Consider the following 21,655-nt stretch of genomic DNA (forward strand, 5'->3'; position numbering starts at 1 on the left):
AGGAACTAGGGGAGAGACGTCCATCACAAGGAAACCAATTTAAAGCATGTAGTTTTACTGCATTTTATTTGTTCATCAATTAATTGAGGAGCTTAGAATGCAAGGGGTGTAAGTGACTTGATCGATTTCTCTTTATCGACTTTCTCTTTTGATCATAACTTAACTGCAAACACATTCTCAGCTTATTTGACAATGTGGACGATAGGTCAGAACCTCAATTGTCGGTTTCTATAGCAAAATCAAATTGGAACGTTTTTGTGCGCTGAGTTATTCACGAAAGAAAAAGTTGATGAAGAGAAACCGATCAAATCACTTACACCCCTTGCATTCTAAGCCCCTCAATTTATTTACTTTGGTTATTACAACATGGCATGGAAAAAACATCGGCCTCGATGAAACTCCGTACAAAGGATTGAAACTTGCAATCCAAGAATCCCCGGACATATTCAAAACATGCTGCAGAAATTCCTAAATGAATGTCACTTTCTTGACAAATGGAAAATTCATAAGTTGGTTCTGTTGCCGAAACCGGGGAAGCCATCGGATGAACCACCATCGTATAGAGTAGTGCGGGGCAAAGGTGCGCATTAGCCTTTTTGAAGCAAACGAGCATAAAATTTCGACAACAGTGTATTTGTTTGATACATTATTACACCAGCAGCTCACACATGAGGGTCTCAGAATGCAAGGGTTGTAAGTGACTTGATCGATTTCTCTCCATCAACTTTTTATTTAGTTAATAACTCAACTGCAAAAACTTTCCAATTTAAGTTTGCTATAGAATCCGATAGATGAGGTTCCGACCTATTTTCCACATTGGTAAATACAGCTGGGAATGCATTTGCAGCTATTGACCCAAAGAGAGAGTCGATGTAGAGAAATCGATCAAATCAATTACTCCCCTTTCATTCTAAGCTCCTCACATATAAACATGATACATTCCATGAAAGTGGCAAAAAGTTATGAGGTAAAAAGAGTTTTGCGATGTTTTGATCTATTTTTTTCAGTTTTGAAGATTATGATTATATTACCTAAAATAACTGGAAAGTTCGAAACTACACTGTCAAGAAAACCTACATTCTATAGTAGATGATAGTGTGTATTCGTTTTTGTGAAAAAGTTCAAGAGCTTTTTTAAAAAATTCGATTAGTTCAAAAATTGCTTGTGGGGCAAAGGTGCGCAGTGGCTGTGGGATAAAAGTTCGCACTTGCGTTTTGCTCTGAAAAAAATTATAAAATGTTTTCAACAAAATTTTTAACGGGACCCACAAGAACAAAACTGATTTGAAGAAATGCACTCCAGAAATGCTCAAATGGCCTGACAGAGGCTGCGGAAGGGAGTCTCGAAGCGTCGGATTGCGGCAGACCTCGATATTTCTGAATTAGTTCTGAGGAAGAGGCTCATATTTATGATTTGAATCTTCTTTTACTGACATTTCTATTTCTGCTGATATGTGCCAGCGAGCACCTAGGGCGGTTCAGACAAGAATTTACGAGTGAGCAGTTTGAGGACACTGGACAAAGCTTCATGGTATGAATCTCAAAGATTTACGTCGTCTGTCGTTTGATTTTGCGGAAGCCAATAACCTTTAACATGAATTCAATCAAGTTGCAAAACTGGCAGGAAGAGATTGGGATTCTAGCTTTATGAGGAACCATCGTCTGTCTCTTCGAACCCCACAACAGCGCAACTCAGCAACAGCGCTCCAAGGTAAAGCGTCGGAATCCTCAGAACCGAAACCAATATGAGGAAGAAAAACAAACAATTACTTCAAAATAATTCAAAATGAATTTCAATTGAAAAATGTTTTTGTTTTCAACAAACATTCAATTCAATAACGGTTATGTTTCGTTTACGTTCATGTTTTCACAATGAACATCAAATAAATATTGCTTTTTTTCCAACAATGAGTTTCAAATAAATCAAGTGAAGGTAACTATGAATTTATAAACTTGATATATATTAATAAAAATGATTTGGTGTCTGTTCCTCACGATTTAACTCAAGAACGAAGTAACGGATCTTAACAGTCAGTATCAGGATTGATGCATCTTAGTCTGCATCAGGATTATATGTCAAAAAAGAAATTATATACCGCGAGTATAGATTATGTATTATTATTACAGAAATAATTTCTGTGAGATCTTGAGTGTTCGAAATGATTTATATCAATATATCAATTATGGGTGGGATGAAGTACGCCGGGTCAGCTAGTTTGTTAATAAAAAAAATCCTTCTAAAATTTTCCACGTGGTATGTTCGACCATAACACCTACTCATCTCCACCCATAAAACATTATAAAGCATCCTCCTCCTCCCCACTGGATGATGCCTACACACTCTGGTAATGATGCTTCTTCCGCTGGTAGTGATAAAGCATTTATTTTTGTTACATGTCACCTCAGAAGTACAATTCAATAAGTGCGCACTTGCCCCGTACGGTGCGCACCTTTGCCCCCACTATGGGGCAAAATACGCATTTGTCATTCTGTATTAAAATAGGTTTTTGTCTAACTACAAACAAAACTCGAGAAATTCTTGTACTACGTTTCGAAGGTAATATATATAGTTACAATTTGGTAAGGGAATTGAATTGTATTTGCCTTTATTTCAAGAGTTATTGGACGACAACAGTTAGGTGTGCACTTTTGCCCCGCACTACTCTATATGTGCACTACAACAGATCAAATTAATGGTCGCAGTAAAAGTAAAGAAAAGAAGAAGTTCGTATACATACCTGTTGGATACACTAGAGGCTGTTGAGATGCACTGTAGGTGATCAGGGTTTATCGCGCAAGCAGTTCAAACTCCGAAAAGAGAAATGAACTGTGGATGCTATCCGTATAGGGATATAAACGAGAAAACGTTCAAACAGAAGCGATAAGGAGATCGATATTGTCAGCTTTATGTCACTTTTTGTTTCTTTTCTGGTATTCCGGCCGTATTTGAAACAACGCATGGTTCAAGACGATCAATTGTTTTCAATTGTTCACCATTTCATCGGTATTCAAAAGGTCGTACCACCTTTACACCTCGCTGATCCTAGAAAACACATAACATTGTCATCTTACCGAAGCAATCTAGCCAATTAAAAAACGAAAATAAAGCTTATTTTAGGACATTTTCGATTTTTTAGCTTTACAACAAATGAATACAAATGGATACCATACCATCACCATCGTCAAATTCATAATAACTATGCCAACCAATGATACTAAAGCTAAGATTATGCTTCAAAATTTATATATATATTTAAAGATTTTGAAGCATTATCAAGGTTTTTCCCATGTACGTACAGCTCATCATCACAAGAGAACGGCTGATCAGATTTGAGTCGTCTATATATATTGTTGTGGTTGTCTCCACTCAAATGAGAATGATAGAATGATTTGAATGATATTTTAAAAAAGGAAAATTTAAAAAAAAATGGGCTACGCATATTTACTGCAGTGAAAAGTAAAATCGAAAAAAACATTACGTATTTGTTCTACAATGATAAGTTTGTCCGATTGGAGTTTATTTATCAATTGGAATTAATTTTAACGACATTGATATTTATGTTTCGCCATTTTGTAAATATTAATGGATTTTTAGGTGGAAAATGAAAATGAATCACCAAAATGTGGTTATCAAATTCGAGTAAAGATTGTCAGATTTTAGCTGAGATCCCTTTTTGGTTTTTTTGGAAAATTTTGCAGGAAAAAGGAAAAAAAATCGGAAAAAACTGAGTTCAAATTGAACTGCTCTCGAGCTTGGTAATCTGATATAGTTAATTGCAAATTATAGATTGATATTTATTTTCTATTATAGAATTTTAGACTTTAAAATTCATTCGTGTCTAGTAGTGACAAATGTCAATTGAATAATTGATCAATTAATTTTCTGGAATTCAAGCCACGAGCGTTCGCTGTCTGAAAGAACGTGAATGTTCAGAAGTATTCATATCAAAAAATCAATTTTGGGCAGGACAAAGTTACCCGGGTCAGCTAAATGAACTTATAAATTTAACCCTTTGCAGTGGTCTTAAGTTTCCACATGTATGTAGTACTCATCGCAATTATTTTTACTTGAAGAAGCAGTGATGTATAACTTTGTAAGATGAACAAGATTCCTTTATTTTTGTAAACTTCTGATAAGTATTTACTAAACAATGATTTTATGTTTATGTTTAAAAAATATTTGCTATAATTTTTTTTCGCGTGATATCTGTCGCATATATCACCGAAATAATTATTTTGTCTTTCGCTATTTATCTTCCTGTTTGAACATACAAAACAATGCTCTTTACATCTATACAGTGCCGCAATACATGGAGTTTTCCATTAATCCTTTCCCCGAGCCCGGATGACAACTTATTTTATTTAAATTTTTTTTAAAACAAGATCTCGATGTTATAGGCATTTTGAAATCATTTGGCATCGAAAACATTTTTTCCTAGTTTCATGTATTTGGGAGATTTTTGAGGGTCTAAAAATCAAAACATTGAGCGTTTTGAGGCACCCCTAGATAATGTCCGATTGAGCTGAAATTTTGCACAGGTAATTTTTCGGATCAATAAACAAAATGTACATGGCCGGTTTTTGAAATTTGAAATGACCATTTTCGCTGCCACCCTAATGTATATCCATCTCTCATCTCCGGCCACAGAAAGGACTTTATTGTACTCAGCAAGCAAACATTCGCAAATGATTTTCCGGTTTTCTTGTTGTCTTTCGGTGAAATCATGTAGCACACATTTTTCAGCCTAAAGGATCTTTCCCATGGCTTTTAAACGTCGGGATATTTCATTGTTCTGCTAGTTGTTGCTGAGGTAGCCCATCGTCTTCGCTCATTAAAGTTTGCAATTCGGCGTCTTCAACATTCATATCATTGTAATTTTTTCGAAAGCAAGATCGAAATTCTAATATTTAGCCTCACTGGCTGATAGCAGAAACTTATTTTTAGCATATAAAATACCCAACAAACTTTAGTTGTGATTTGTACTTATTTTGATTTTCCTAGGCCATAATATGTCAATAGCTTCGATACGTAGAACACTCTTTGTCTTTCTTCATCGAGAGATGCTCCGTTGTATCATGCCCACATGGTTATCCAAAAATCATCCAATCGGAAAGAGGAAATAACCCGTCTTGCAAGAGCTGCGCTGCCGTCCGACGGTGGACTGCTTATTGCGCCTCCGAGTGCTTCTCGGAAAGTGCGGCGTAATGTTTTTGGGATATCAGAATTTCTTTGTCACGCGAATACTTAATGCAAGGATTCGGAAGTAGAATACGATGAAATCTATTTTGATGAGCTTGGAAAATAAACGTTCTACGAGATGGGCGTAATCCACGCCCTTATCCGAATACTTTGACGCTATACACTTTCGTTTGAAAATACAGCGTGTACCTTATGGCGTTCAGGGTTTGCTCCATGAAACTTTATTAGTTTTTCGAAGCTTTTCGGACCGTACAGACGATGCGGTCCTCGCGCATGTAACTGATCTCACCGACAGGAAAAGGAATACGTGACAATATTAATCTAATGGTTCGATGATAAATCCTTTTCGGAAGTGTTTAATGAGTACAGTGTTTAACAGTGTTTAATTGTTTTGTAAGGTTTCACGGATATTGATTCTTTATTTTTGTCTCGTTCAAACGCTTCACTGGTGCTGTATATATTTAATCATAAATCATGACTACTCTTTGAAGGTGAATACAGAATCGTGGTGGTTTAATTGATCGTTAGGAAATATCCGTTGGGTCGCGTGTATGTGGTTTGTGAAGAAACTTGATGTTTTCACGCTTGCGTGCAATAGGGTTTCTATGTTTGACACCGACCCGTGAAGATCTTGAAAGATAAAATCAGCGTTCATCAAAACTACCAACAAAGAAGGTAAGAGTCATGCGGCAGTGGCTTCGATAGAAGCATTATGGCTCTAAGAACAAAGCCTTACCAACGGTATGAAGTGAATCGAAATTAGTGCAGCAAATAGTGAATGTGTAGTGGGGACTGATGCAAAACTTCGAATTCTTGCAAATGGCTATAGTTAGCGCAGAAACTGGTAAAAGTTATCGTTCGTCCGCAGTTGACTGATTTTCGCGGCTATCGCACAGGTCTGATGGCCATCGTACGCTGCGTTTGAAAGTGAAGCCAGCACACGATGAGTCGCTCGGAGAAAATGTGCTCAGTTTTAATGATATTAGCTAACGTACGAAAAAAAATGAACTGTACTCCATGGAATTAGTTTGACGACGAAGAAACTAAATATAAACTCAAGATGAGTTGTGATGTATGTGTTGGTAGATGTGGTTGATAAAAGTATATATTATATCTTAAATATAATTTTTCTACGAGATTTTTTTGTGAGATTTCGGGACCCAAAAACGGGGTTATTGGTTTTGGATCGGTTCAGTTTTTGCTTTTTAAGAGACTTCAATCCAATCCTCATTCGTCCTTGAAAGTTGTTGACACGATATGAAGAGGCCCAAAGCATTCCCAGGCCCATTTAGCTTTCTGGATACTCCTATTTTTATGGATCATTTTAAATTTTGATACGGACTCCTGGCTACATTATTTAACAAATTCTAGGTTAACACGACACTTTTCGGGTTGTCACGTGCCCATTGATTGTAACGATTCATTCACTTTGTCCATACTATTTGGGATTCTTTCCCAAAATTCCAGAAAACAAAGAAATTTAAAATCTATTTGATTCAGTCAAACTTCAGCCCTTTACACGGTGGCACTGTTTTTTTTGATCGAATCTGTTCAATCAAAAAAGACGGAACAAATGGACCTCTTCATCACTAACACCGTATGTCGTTTTGACGACCATGTTGTATCGGAATGCCTCTTCAACGATACTCCCAATGTCTATCAACATTCCAACGTGTTCGACCTGCTGAAATATTTGAACATTTCACGTACAGTTCCAAATAACGTTATCATTGCTGCTTGCGTGTACTCCGACGATATTATAAACTATGGGCAGCGTAGGGAACGAACCAGGCTAGATTGTTAACCAGGAGCATTTTCTCTTGTTCCCGATTTTTTATACCCGCCATATTGGCACCATTGTTATAAGATTGTCCACGACAGTCAGCTATATTTAATCAATTTTTAATCATGGGTCATGATGGGTCAATCATGAGTCAATTTTTCTTCGCCGTGTTTATAAAATCTATAAAACATTCCCTGGCGTTACATTTGCCTTCGGATAAATCTAAGAAACGGATTAACTGTGTAATGAATGGAAGAAGCATTAGTTAGTGCTATACACAGGGAAACTTCGACATTTTACCTTTTACGTACACATTTTCAATGTGTAAAAAAATTTTCCGGAATAGTTTTTGAGAGTTTTTTGTCAATCTGACAGGTTCAACAAAGGTCAGTTAGTGGCCTGAGTATAGGTTTCCCAATTTCAATCAGAGCATTGGGAACCCTAATCTACCTGTGTATTGGGCATTGTGAATAAGCTGATTATAGTCTCATGTCTGAAGGCATAGCTCATAACCAGGACATTCATATGTAATTTGAATTTTTGCATTACATGCTCTGTGATATAGCTTGAACACTTGTGCTGGAGAATACAGATGCAAACGGTCATTTTATCTGTTTACCCTTAAAGTTTGATTCAGTTAGAATTCGGAATCTCTGTTCATTTTATAGCAGCGGTCGAAGTAGGCATATCTCAAATCTATTGGCAGCAAATCGTTTGGAAAACCTGTATTTTTCGATGGTAAAATTTCACGTTGATCCGTTTTGTTATGAAAAAGTTGCATAGGTACCGAGAGATGAAATTTGATTTTGGACACCCACAATCAAAATCTAAAGTACTAAAATCGCGAAATCGCTGAAGGTGGCTAAATCGACAGTGTATGATGTAATGAAACGTTTTCGTGATCGTGCAACTGTTGTTCGTATGGATCAGAGGACGCGTCTCAGTAGAATATACGATCGGAAGCTGAGGTTGAATGTATTGAGATAATAAACGCAAACCCGGTACTCTCAGACTACGACATCGTCACAAACACTCCTTTTATCAACGTACTAACCGGAGAATCTATATGCGAGAGGGTTATCGTAATTTCTGTGCTTGCAGGTGCTTCAGTGGTATCGTGACAATGGGATCGATTACATTGAAAAAGACCTCAATCCTCCCAATTCCGCCCAATCGAAAAATATTGGGCAATTATGAAGTGGAATTGCGGAATAAATGTCAAAGTAACTCGGGATGCTGAAAACATGAAGAGATCGTGGAATAAAATGGCAATTGAGGTTGACCAAGAGAGAGTCCAATCTTTGATGGAGGTTATCCGAAGAAAAGTACGAAATTTAATCAAATTCGTAAAGGGATAGTCTTTTCAATTTTTTTTCTGAAAGAACAATAATTTATCTGTATTTTGATATTAAAACATTTTTTGCACCTTTAAATAATCTCGAAATACAACTAGTTTTATGATTCCGGATTCTAAATGAAACAATCATTGTTCAACAGTATGAAGAGAAATATCATAAGAAATGTTGGCTTCATCTTCTGGTTAAATTTTCTCATCATTATTTACTAACCTTTCCCAAACAGCAACACAATAATGTGATATAACCTATGTTCCTGAATTCTTAATTATGCTTCGGTACAACGTACAATTTTGAAAGTGAAATGAACGTTATATCAAAGTTCTCGTACTCGTTTTTTGCGAATTACCTGATTTACTTGTTCTAAATTGCTTTGCTTTTTGCAAGGTCCTACTTGTGAGTGAGATACCCATTATTTTGATAAACTCGTTTTGAATATCGGACGAAAAATAACTCAACGTTTTCTTACGCTCTCGAACCTACGACATGTGAGCATCCAGTTGGGGATGATAATGATTGATCAACTCCAAGGTGCTCATAACAACACCACCGCCAGCGTCTTTGCCTCACAACGGCAAATTATTGTAAGCGCAAAAAGGGAATAACGTCGAATACAATTTGTACTCCTCAAATGGTTCCGACCAAAAGGAGTCCTACGTCTCTACGTTATCCATCCATCTTTCTTTACTCAATTGAAAGATAAAATAAAATACGGGGAAAAATTGCTATTGAAGATTCTTGAATTTTTGTGTCACAAAGTGACAGCGCCCCCGGTAAATGCCGGGTTTTCCACCCGCACACTACGCTGCTGGGCACGCGTCCATTTTCATGCCATCTATTGGAGCGGGCTTCTGCATTTCTGTATAATTTCTGCATCTGTACTGGATTGTAAGTTTGAAAATTCGAATACGAGAGCGTTACATTTGGGATGCAAGGATTTGAGCGTTCATACCCTTTTTGTCGGTTGAGAGAAGTGGTATGACAATCACTTTCAAAAGAAGATGATATCTGTTACTAATTACCAATTTTTCCATAGTTCAAAAACTGCTTTCGAATTGCTTTCAAACTATTGAACTCACAAAAATCTATGAATGTCACAAAAAAACAAAAATTGAACGAAAATGCAAAATGTTTCGCCTCAAAATGTATTCTCAGAATATGCGCGGAGTAAACATAGTGCAGAGCTTGCATTGACAGGCAGAAGCGAAGTTATTGAATAGGACGTACCGCGTTGGTTTTCATACCGTTCTGTGAAGATTGGTTGTGTATGATTGAATCACACGGGACACGTATAACGTATCGCGTCAAATAGATGACGATGCGCTACGAGCAATAAGGACACAAATCTAGTGTATTGTTCTCGTGAGAAAAAAAAAGAATCATGAATCACCCATCTTCAACTGCTTCACGCAATGCGGCCACCAGAACTTTCGACTGAAAAGTTACTTTAAAAAATTTGATGCATTCTAATAATAATAATTGATTCTTATATTTTTTTCTGGGGGAGAGTTTCTGTGAATTTAGCGTGTTCGGATTTATTGGGGTAAAGATGATAATGTCTTAAATTATTGAGGCTTTCTCAAACTTAGACTTTCTCAGTTCAATCGATTCTAGACTTAAAAAAGGCCAATTTGTAAAGTGACCAGATGGTCAGAGGTCTAACTCGGGACACAAAAAACAAAACGTTATGTATATACGTTATGTGAACATAAACCATAGTTTAGAGAGTCTCATTTATTCGTGAAACTCTTAACATGTGTCCTTGCAATTAAACCTAATCTGTATTATTTCTTACAAGTATCTGCACTCATTTGGGATTTTTCGGTGGTTTAGATTTTGTTTACGCCTAAAAATCACTCACTCAGTCAGAGCATTTAAGTCTGGCAAGCACGGTTCAACTTCTACAATTTTCTTCCAATTATCGATTAGAATGCTCGAAAATTCCAATACATTTTTCATCGATTTTAATGCGATAAAAAAAATGGACTAATTTCGGATGGCGATGAAAAAAAAAACTACAAAAGATAATGAAATCCGGTGAAAGAAGTGAAAAACTTCTTTTTCACTGGTGAAAAACTTCTTTTCGTTATCATAATGAAAGACAAGAAGTACTTGATGCTTGAATTCAACGAATGACAGGGGACCGAATTTCTTACGTTCCCCAGGTAAGTGATGGCGACGAATATATCACCCACATCATGTTCTCGAAGAAGGTCATTCTCTAACAAACGAGAAGGGAATGTCTTTCGAGTCATATGGTGAACTGGGAGATATACAGTACGAAGTGCTTGCTGGAAGTTGCGAAGGTGATGTGGTCTTCGTGCCGAGCCTGGCCAAAAGATCACTGGAGGATGGGTCGGCTGGAGATAAACATTGTCGCGAAGACCGCCAACCTTCCCAACATCCCCCAGCTGCGACCGATAGAAAACTTTTGAGCCACTTTCTTTAAGCCGCGAAAAGATAAAAGTTCACGCCGACATACATCTTTTCATCCGCCATGGTTGAGGTTCCGGCCAACTTCCGTAAGGCCGCTAAGCGCTTCATTTACGATACTTCATCAAACAACCCTGCCTCTTCCTGTCCCGTATACACTAGTTCTTCCGGCTTATTTAATACGTTAAGTCCTGCTAGAGTCCGAGCTAGAGGACCAAAGATGTACTTTCCGTCTGACTCACGTTGATGCCTTCGGATCAATAGGGGACTTTTTTAAAAATCATTTTCTAATTTTGTTGCTGTCGTTTCCATTTTACACTCTCTAAACAAAAAGTCCACTGTCGGTGCGATGAAACCAGCTCAACGTATTAATCTTTGGATGCATTGGAAGCTCTCTTGAACAGTCTGCCAAAAAAGAGTTTTTTTTGGGTTCATGCATTTAATAAAATCAACATGATCAAATTGTAATATTGAAATATATTGATATCGCGGGACATTTTCGTTTCTTTTGCCAAATGCGGGACGTTTCGCGGGACGTAATCTTACGCGGGACATTTTGTTGAAATGCGGAACTGTCCCGCGTAACGCGGGACGTATGGTCAGTTTACCAATTTGGCAAACTAAAATAAACACTGCCGCTGCCATCTGGTCGCTAGCAGTGCTAGCTAACAGGGCTTAAGACTTATTGGTGAACTTCTCCGAAAATTTTGATATTGTTTCCGGGTCAAAAATCAAAGTGCAGCGCATCCCAAGTCGGATATGGAAGAGCTATTTTTCTGCATTGCGCTGCGTTCTTCGGTGGAAAACTGAAGTTGAAAATTTGTTCCGCCGCGGTTGCTGTCGACATCGCCACCCCAACACACCCGATTCGGTTGGAATTCTCCGTTGCCGTTCTGAGTGTTCTTGGAGTGTAGTTCTTTTTTGACGTAGAACTACGTCTTTCATTAAGGGTGCCAAATCAGAAAACAGGTCACGTTTTAACGAAATAAAGTTAACGTTAATAACAATTTTTAATAATTTATTTTGGAGAAGTAATATGATGGAATAGGTAAAGTTTTCCAAGGGCCTTTTTTGAAAGTTAGAGACGAATGAACTGAAGAAGTTTAAAGTCTCAAGCAAGGAAGGAAGGCAAACTTTCAGTATCTTTCTGTATTCAAAGCAATGAATATCGCTCGTTCTTCCTTGTTTTGCGTCATCACATGTCTTCGTTTCGGATTGAGCTGTGGACGCGACCAAATTACTCACTCGCTGATGTCTCTGGCATTGCAAGCATTGCATCAAACTAACGCTATTGCATTAAGGTTCTGAGCTACACAATTGTGTGGGGTATCATCAAGCTAGGCTATCGTCAGCTCACCAAGAAAAAAAATGTTCTGGAATTTTGTCAGTGATTTGGTTTCGCATGGCGGTAGGAAAACTCTCTCCACAAAGGATGACAGCTAAGCTAATCTAGACTGGCAATATTAACAGAAAGGGCTTATGTTGAGAAGAGCGCAAAACGGAGATAAGTGTGTGTATATTTAGTTGCTTCAACCAATCGATATATGGATATTTGTGTGCGTACGTGCGTGTTTCATAACCCGTACGTAAAAAAAGTGCATCTTCGCTACGCTGAAACCCCATTTGTATCTGCTCCCGTGTGAATTGGTCCTGTAACGATTCAACAATCGCCCTTTTTTATGTCGTTTGGTGTTGCAAATTATGCAGTCGTAATGATAAATATTAACAAGGAGGGGAGATAGCGGGAGGGAAATATTTACGCTAGGGTATTAGTAATGAATCTCTGCTGAGGCAAATATTCAGACTTTTTTCAAGCAGTAACATTGTTTGTTTGCTGTCATCAATGCATTGAACTGACGCTATGGTGAAGCAGGTGTTAAGGTTGTGCACCAAAAAATTATTTGGGGAATACCAAAGTTATTCAATGAGTTATATAAAGTTTTTAATTTATTTGGGTTCGTGTACCAGTCCCAAAGCTGCTTTCAACTAGGATTGCATTTGCGCTAAACTTGATCATAATGAAGCATTGCCACTCTTTTCGAGGCTGTTGGGATTAACCGATAGAGTTCATTTCGTTTCTTTTGTCACCAATGAAGTAAATGTCGTTCTGGAATTTTGTATGTGATTTGGTTTCGCTTGCCAGTAGCAAAACTTTTACCACTGAGGATGACAGCTGCGCTTATCTCGAGCATGTATTCTTCTGCGAGCACAACAATGTAATCGTCAAATGATTCTACAATAAAAAAAAACATTTCCGGGCGACCAAATCGGTAGAATGGTTATTTCAATATTTTCGCAGTATTTTAAAATAATATCCGCAGTGATAAACAAGCGACATGAATTAAACCACAGCGTAGTTCTACGTCAACAATCCGGTCATGTCTTGAACGCAACCACCTATAATTTTTCATTCTGATTTATAGTGACTTTCAACACTTTTGGCTGATTCGTCACTTTTACTTCCACTTCGAAAGAATGTCGGGAGTGAGCATTGAACTCGTAACCCTTAGCGTGAGAGGTATGGAGGCCAGATCGCCTCCCTGGAGTGTAGTTTTTAGAAGCGTTGGAATATAATTTTGCTAAAAGACAGCAACTAATTGAATATTCAACTAGTTCAGTGTTTTTTTAAGTATCGCTCTAGATAGCGAGCAATTCCTACTTCACTCCGAACATAGTTGAACTGCTTGAGCTTTGCCATGATGTCGGTAAAACGTTCATTCCTGAAAAACTCGATATTATGCGCTTTGTAATATTCTTGTTGCATGTCGTTTCGTGAAGGTGCGATTGTTGCTATTGAAACTCTCCGATCAAAATCTATTGTAGAAAGTTGATCTGCATCAACCCATCGCTTTGCGGATGATATAAATTGCCTGTTATAATTCGATATAGGAAGCTCTTCCACGACCTATTTTCATCGAAAATTTCCGGTGGTCTGTTTGTATGGAACCTATTTTCTTATTCTCATGGCATGCGAGCGCTTGTAAAAACTTTTTTGAGTCTCATTTAACACTTCCGTTGATTGTGATTGAGTTTTAGTCAAGCTCTCGTCCTACAATACGTGTAACAGTTTAGGGTTGATTGAATCAACTTTTACAAGCGTCATGAGATGGTCTTTATCAGATCGAACTCGGTGATTGCTACTGCTCAGTTGAATCAATGTCCTCTCGTGTGGTCGACAAATCATATATTTGTGGATCAAATCAAGATCATATTTTTCACTCCGTTTGGATAATTCATTGAGAAACAGTTCATACACCACAACATTATTGGAACAGGAAATCGTCGTCGACCACATTTCTACCATAATGGCCATAAACAAAACATGATTTTCCCCCGATGTTGAAAGGGGTGCGCGAAAAAAAAAATAGAACAATTGGTTATTTCGATTGCGCTCTCGGGTGCATGCAAATCGCATGTAAACGTGTTTTTCTTTAGGCCATTGCTCAATCAGTCATAGTCGGTCAACTTGAAGCAACATGTTGGAGATAAACAAAATGTAGAAGGAAAAGTCTCTTGTCCATTCACTGGAAACCCAGTGAGTGTTGTGTTATTCGGCGCTCATGTCTTTGTGCCGCAGCAGTTCGAGCTTTCGGAGGTGAAAAAATTGATTCACTTTTTTTCATTCGTTGATATTCAGACGAGAAAATCACGCGCTGGAACTAATTTATGCCTGTGTATTGTTTGGACAGTATGACGTCTCTCGAATTCCTTTTCTCGGAAAAAACAGCTTAAGATGAGGTTGATGCAATGTACACTAAGAACATATTTTTATGTGCATGTGTGCCATTATTTCAGACACAATTTTATTAACATAATTTTGTGTTCTTGAACCCCAAACCAACAAACGAACTATTTTTCTTCCTAATTTCTAATTGTTTTCCCTATCGTTCGGCCAAAAGATAGATTCCTTGTCGAAAAAAATCTTGATTTTCACTGCGAAGTAATCTTTAGCGGACCTAAAGGTGTTATACAGGTTGGACAGATACGACTCAACAATGACTTTCAAGCCGAAATTCAATATTTCAACGTTAAGGTGAAAGTAAATTTGATATTTTTGGAATAGAGGAGTAAAAATCGTGGTTTTTCAACATTTTAATTGAAGGCTCTTCAGGAAGTGTTTAAAATGACATTATAGCGTAATAAGAAAGATAGTAGTTGGGTGTGAAAGAGTTAATTATACAGCGGATAGAGAGCTTTGATTTGGTTGATAGAAACAAATAAGTTTATCAGGCATCTTTGGGTGAAAATAAAATAAAGTGTTGGTTTGTTTTTAAAATGTTTTTTACTTCTAAAATGTTGCTTACCTCCACTAAATAAAGTGGTTTACAACTATGTCCAGGGCCAATTTTTTCGTCTTTCTTTCAAATGAAAGCAACAGAACTGTTCTGAGGAGCGTACTTTTTTCTTCTCAAGCCAGTTTAAGGCAAACAGAATTATAAAACAATAAAACAAAAGTTTAACAGAAGGATTTTTATTTATCAAATAGAATCCTCTATCTCTTCCTGAAAGATTCCGAGTCAGCTACCTGACACAATGTATATAATATTTTTATCTATGTAAGAATGGTGTTTTCAGGATTTGAGGGGGATGATCAAACACTAAATTCTTCTTTCATATGAAAATAAGACAGAAAATAATGCGATTATGCAAATTTCACGAATGCCGCAATCGATAGTCGATTCTAATTTGCGCTGGGTATTTCCTCGGAGGACTCGATTCCTCCTTTGAGCATTAATAATCTCTTTCTGGCAAAACGAAGTGGTATGATAATCACATTATTCGAAAGATGAAATGTCTAAGATTCATATGCTTGTTACTTATTTATTGTAAGTCAACGTTAGTCCTACGTCCACTTTGCGATTATATCAAAAATATAACCCACTTGTAGTTTTTTTCAATCCAGAATGCAATTGAAAACATTCGTGTTAAGGGGGGACCCCAGTCTGAAAAATCGAATTATTCGATTTTTTCTTTTTTCCATTCTTGGAAAGTTTATGTCCTCAAAAATGTTATCCCAAGAGGATTTTTCGATATTTGATTTGTTTGGAAAGTTACAGCCAAAAGTATAAGGTCACCTCGAGGGATATAGTATTGCTGTACGAATTTTTGAGCGCGTTTTTCTCGGTAGTATCTGGTAGTATCGATATCTTAGAATCTACTCGGGCGATTTGGTTGAAATTTTTTATCAACATGTAAAAATTGATTATCTATAGCGTTACATAACCGTTTTTTGCTATCTCATTTTTTCGATTTATTATTAGCCTCTAAACTGCGATTTTTCATGAAAAATAACTAATTTTCAATAAAATTGCCATTTTGGTAATTTTTCGAATTTTCAAAAACCCCTATGTAACGCTTTAGGTATTGTCTAAAAGCTTCAGAATATTTATTGAAACTCGATCTGTGGTACCCCGTTGCTTCAGAACCGATACCACCAGTAAGGTACCGATTTCAGACACCATCTACGCATCCGGCTGTCAACAGCGTAATAATCATTATTCGTGCACCCAAAAAATGAAAAATACACCTTCAAATATACCTTGACCAATATACTCGAACACTTCACTTTATCCCTAACATCCGAAAAATGAGATATGTAGTGAGAGAGGGAACATAAATTTCGATTTTCGAATTCGGACGATTGGATCCCTGATTTTCACTAGCAACATTAAGGGATGTAGCATCATTGTGAATAAATAAAAAAATCTGATGTCTGCTGTCCGAATAAACTAGGAAAAAAGCTTTTCACTACAATTTTTTTCTAAAATGCTTGTTGGCTGAATTCCTGTTTGAAACCGTGACAAGTACACAAATAATTTTATAACGCAGTCTTCATCAAGGTGATTTCTTCGATATGGAGAAATATCCACTATCATATATTTCGTATTCGTCATTATCAAATCCATAGTCAATGGCACCCATCGGTATCGAATTATCATCGAAACCACCATTTTCTTAATGCTTCTTTCAGTTCGGCCTGCAAAAACTTTTCTGAACTCTAATCCATAAATTTGGTGTCCCTGAAAAGGGCCGTTGATTATATGCTAAAGTACGAAGATAAGAATGACAAAAGCGGAAGCGCGGCTGTTTAAGCTCGCTCTCCTCGGATACGATGGGCCAGCTGGATGTCCTTGGGCATGATGTGACGCGTTTTGCGGCTTAGCACACAAATTTGTATCTTCGAACAGGCCGACTAGATATCCCTCGCTTACCTCCTGCAGTGCCATAACGGCGGAAAACTTTGGAAGCGCTAGTCGGTTTTGAAGTCCTGGACAATTCCACTAACCAAACGCTGCAAAGGTAGCTTGCGGATCAGCAATTCGGTCGACTTCTAATAGCGAAGAATTCCACGCAAAGAGACGGTTCCCGGTCTGTAGCGATGTGGCTTCTTCACACCTCCTGTGGCTGGCGCGCTTTCCCGAGCTGCTTTCGTGGTGCCTTACCACTGGTAGATTTATGAGCTGTCTGTTTGGTCCCGATGAAACGAGTCCTCACGGTGAGAGAGTACAGATAGAAATGAACGAAAGCAAAGGAAGTGTCATATTATATACCATAAGAGTATGGAATGTAAACCCGACCCCCTCGATTATATTCGTAGCTTAGCCTGAGAGAGAAACGAATAACATCGAAGTAACGAAATTAATTGGGAAAGAACAGCATAATGCATAGACGTGAGTGTGAGCTTCCCCATCTCAGATTCCAATAAGATTAATTGGTTTCCAATTAGGAGCGCTACATACGGATACGGATGATTTCAATAACCTGTTTTCAAAGCTATTTTTAAGCTATTGAAACAATTTTTCGAGTCAATCAATAGCAATCATATAACTCTTGGTAATTTTATCTTTTGTATGGAATGATTATCATACTGTTCCGTTGATCCGAAACAGAAGTATTAACGCTTAAAAAAAGGATTGGATTCCTCCTTGGAATTACTCAGCAAAAATAATGCCCTTTCCCGACAATTAGAAACGACAAACGGTTGCGGCATTCGCACACAAATAATTTTATAATGCAGCTTTCATTAAAGTGATTTTTTCGATATGAGGAAATATCCACTACATCATGTCATATATTTCGTATTCTTCAATATCAAATCCATAGTCAATGGCACCCATCGGTATCGAATTATCATCGACACCACAATTTTCGCTAAATGCTCCTTTCAGTTCGGCCTGCAAAAACTTCTCTAAACTCTAAACCATAAATTTGGTGTCCCTGAAAAGGGCCGTTGATTATATGCTAAGGTAATAGCACGCTCCTCGAATACGACGGGCCAGCTGGATGTCCTCGGGCAGGATGTGACGCGTTTTGCGTGGATAGCACACGAATTGGTATCTTCGAACAGACCTCCAGCAGTGCCATAACCGCGGAACTTTGGAAGCGCAAGTCGGTTTTGAAGACCTGGGCAATTCCACGAACCAAACGCTTTGCAGTAGCTTGCGGATCAGCAATTCGGTCGACTTCTGATAACGGCGGATTTCACGCAAAGCGATGGTTCCCGATCGGTAGCGATGTGGCTTCTTCACACATCCTGCGGCTGGTGCGCTTTTCCGAGCTGCTTTCGTGGTGCCTTATCACCGGTAGATTTACGAGGTGTCTGCCTGGTCCCAATGAACCGAGTCCTCACTGTGCGAGAGTAAAGGTACAAATGAACGAAGGCAAAGGAAGCGTCATGTTTTATAGCCATCCATTCGGTCCAACTGCAGAAGAGAAATGAAATTGGAAAAGAAGACCATAATGCATAGGCGTCTGAGTGCGACCGTCCTCATCTTACATCGCCGCATCAACTGAATGGATTTCCAGAGCGTATGCGAGTTTATATACGGTTTCAATAACCTGTTTTCTAAGCATTTTTAAAGCTATTAAAACAAGTTTTCGGCTCAATATTTAAAAACTATATAACTCATGGACATTTTGTCTTTCGAATGAAATGATTATCATACCACTCCGTTCAGCCGGAAAAGAGGTATTGACGTTCAAAACCTTGCAGTCCAGCATCACTCATTTGTTTTCGAAACTTTGAACTTACACCCCGGTACAGAAATGAAAGACGTAATCCTACGTCTAAACGGTGCTGTCCATAATTGGGGGGCTCAAAATGAAAGGGGTGTAAGTGACATCATCGATTTCTCTACATCAACTCTCTCTTTTGGTTATAACTTAGCTGTACAGCAATACAGCATTCCCAGTTGTATTTGACAATGTGGAAGGTACGTCAGAACCTCACCTATCGGATTCTATAGCAAACTCGTTGAAACGTTTTTGCAATTGAATTATTAACTAAAGAAAAAGTTGATGGAGAGAAATCGATCAAATCACTTACACCCCTTTCCTTCTGAGCTCCTCAATTGGAAACAGATTCTCGCATACTTTGATGGATGTACGCCAATCGCGATTAACGCGATTAAGATTCGTTGTTTCCACAACAAACTGACTTTTGTAACATAGCTTAAATAAAACTGCTTTTATCAAAAATCAAGTCGATGGCAATGTTTTTCCATCAAGTGTACACATTTTGTACAGATCGTAATTTTCGTAATGCACGCGTATGCTGAAAAAAAAGCCTCGTACTGAAAATTCTCCGCTGTGGCGCTTGCGTCATTTTATGAGTTTAGGGCTGTAATGAATCTGCCATGCCTTTTTTTCTATCATCTGCTCCAGTTCCATGCTGCCACCACATTCGCGAATATTATGTTGGGGAAAAAGGAATCCATTATTTTCTCGGTAGATGGCTTTAGTGAACAATATCTAGCGTAATATCGATCATACAATTTCAAGTTTATGCTCACTGTAATGGTGACATTTCACAATAAAAAAAATCTTTCGATGGTTTTTGTTTGCTCCATTCAATTGTGAGTAACAGGTTGTTAACAATGGAAGCCAACAAAGAGAAAATTCGGTACATTTTACACTTTTTCTTTTAAATAGGTGTAAACTGCCGTTCTAAGCATAGTTGTCCCATGTTACTTTTTGACAATTTTCACTTTTCTTCATAAAACGACGTTTTTATGCATAATCTTTCGAACAAAATTGTTTGTTCCCAGCTTTTAAAAAAACAACATCAAGTTCAATTGTTCCATGTTGATATTCTGGGCATAACTGTCCCACCATCAATTTTTGAACTTGTCATCAAGCTTGAATGATTCGGTAAGGGAAATTTTTCACATTTCTTCAAACAGTAGTTTACTGCTTATAGAAAAAACCCGGTGTATTGCCAAATTTAAACTCTTAAAGCTTCTGGTAGACAAATGTGCTAGAAAACTTTGATTGCGTTTTCCTCAGTTGCTGATTTTGGAACATGGGACAACTATGCGTAGAACGTCAGTAAATGCAAGCCATGCATATTCGGCCCGAATCGGACAATCCTAAGCATGTTAAAAAAGTTTTGAATTTCACGTAAACAAAAGGATTAGTTTTTCTCCAACTCAATATATTACCGATGATGGTGCCGGTCGTTATGTATGGCTTGTTGAATTTGCCGCACCCATCGATCGGCTGCCACACCAAGTACTTCTTGACAAATTTGTCGACCTTCTGCTTCCGGAACTTCTCCTGAACATCCAAGTGGGACTTGCCGACGAAAAACTCCAGGTCGAGGATCTGCATGGCATCTGCTTTAATGTACGTCTCGTCGTCCTTTACGATGTATTTCGACTGCACCAACCTCTCGCGGTACAGCTTCCTGATGTGGGACTCGACCACCGCAGTCTGTTTATCGGTTCGGTTAGTCTGGGTCTTCTTGAAGGATTTTACCACACGGGACACGGTCGAATGGTCGATATCCAACTGTTTCGCGATCCACCTGTGGATCGTGCCCATAATTTTTTGTTGGAGCACCTCTTACTTGGAGGTCATCTTGACAACCACTTTACAGATTATGCCGAAATTTTGCTCATGTAAACATTACACTCTAAACTAGTTTTACCCTAAAATTATTTATTTTTTACCCATGCAATAAAAAGTTATACACAAAACAAAGTGTTGCATTTTTTTCGTGTACAATCTTTGACTTCTCCAGATTAGCACTTGTTAAAAGAGTACAGGATCTCACGGGCGAGTGATTTATATTTCGTTTGGTTTGAGGATTACCTCAGAAGACCAATACGTTTTTAGAATCACAAGAAATCCGAAAATTGTCTAAATGTCGGACAAAGGTTGAAGCACGCCTTAAATAAATAAATCTTCCTTATCAAAGCAAGCAATTTTATCTTTATGATGGATGATTATATTTTTGTGATGAATTAATATATTTTCAATTTTCATTTCAGTTTGGAAGAACTGATACTGGAGAAGAATGAACTCCAGGAGTTGCCAAACAGCTTACAACAGTTGCCTTGCCTGAAAAGTTTGAATGTTGCTTACAATCATTTGGAGAAGCTGCCTTCCTTCATGGTGAATAATATGGCATCGGTAGGATTTTTTGTAAGTATACCACATCGTTTAGAGCGGCTTCCCAACTAAACACTCAATTTTGCAGCAAAGGAACGGTTCCTTTAGGAGTTCTTACAGAAAAGATTCGCTGGAAAAGGACGAACCTAAAGTTGAGCCACCTTTGACCAAAGTGAATCTCCGCGGGAACCAGCTGAAGGGGAGCATCATTCTCGGCAACTATGGGGTATTTTGATTATTCTTTTATGAGATAAAATGTGTTAATGTATGATTCCTTAATATCAGTTACTCACACAATTAGATGTTAGTGAGAATTCTATCGAGGTTATGGATCTATCAGCCCTGGATAAATTGGAAACGATACAATGTTGCAGGAATAATTTAAAGGAATTAACACTTAATGGAAGGATGTTACATTCTTTGATTGCCGGAAATAACAGTTGGTTTCACTCCATAATCAATTCAATCACTCACACTTACTCTATTTTATTTG

The 21,655-nt window shown here is 37.9% G+C and overlaps 1 protein-coding gene across 2 annotated transcripts in view; it reads left to right on the forward strand.

The window, feature by feature from the left end:
• Nucleotides 1-21,655, forward strand: part of LOC129775391 (protein phosphatase PHLPP-like protein) — a 54,240-nt gene that overhangs the window by 29,415 nt on the left and 3,170 nt on the right. For both annotated transcript variants that reach the window (XM_055780090.1, XM_055780091.1), the window contains 3 exons: nt 21,042-21,195; nt 21,251-21,388; nt 21,448-21,601. In XM_055780090.1, coding sequence (XP_055636065.1) covers nt 21,042-21,195; nt 21,251-21,388; nt 21,448-21,601 — 446 coding nt within the window. The remainder of the gene's footprint in view (nt 1-21,041; nt 21,196-21,250; nt 21,389-21,447; nt 21,602-21,655) is intronic.

This window comes from Toxorhynchites rutilus, chromosome 3 (assembly GCF_029784135.1).
Source record: "Toxorhynchites rutilus septentrionalis strain SRP chromosome 3, ASM2978413v1, whole genome shotgun sequence".
NCBI classification, from domain to species: Eukaryota; Metazoa; Arthropoda; class Insecta; order Diptera; family Culicidae; genus Toxorhynchites; species Toxorhynchites rutilus.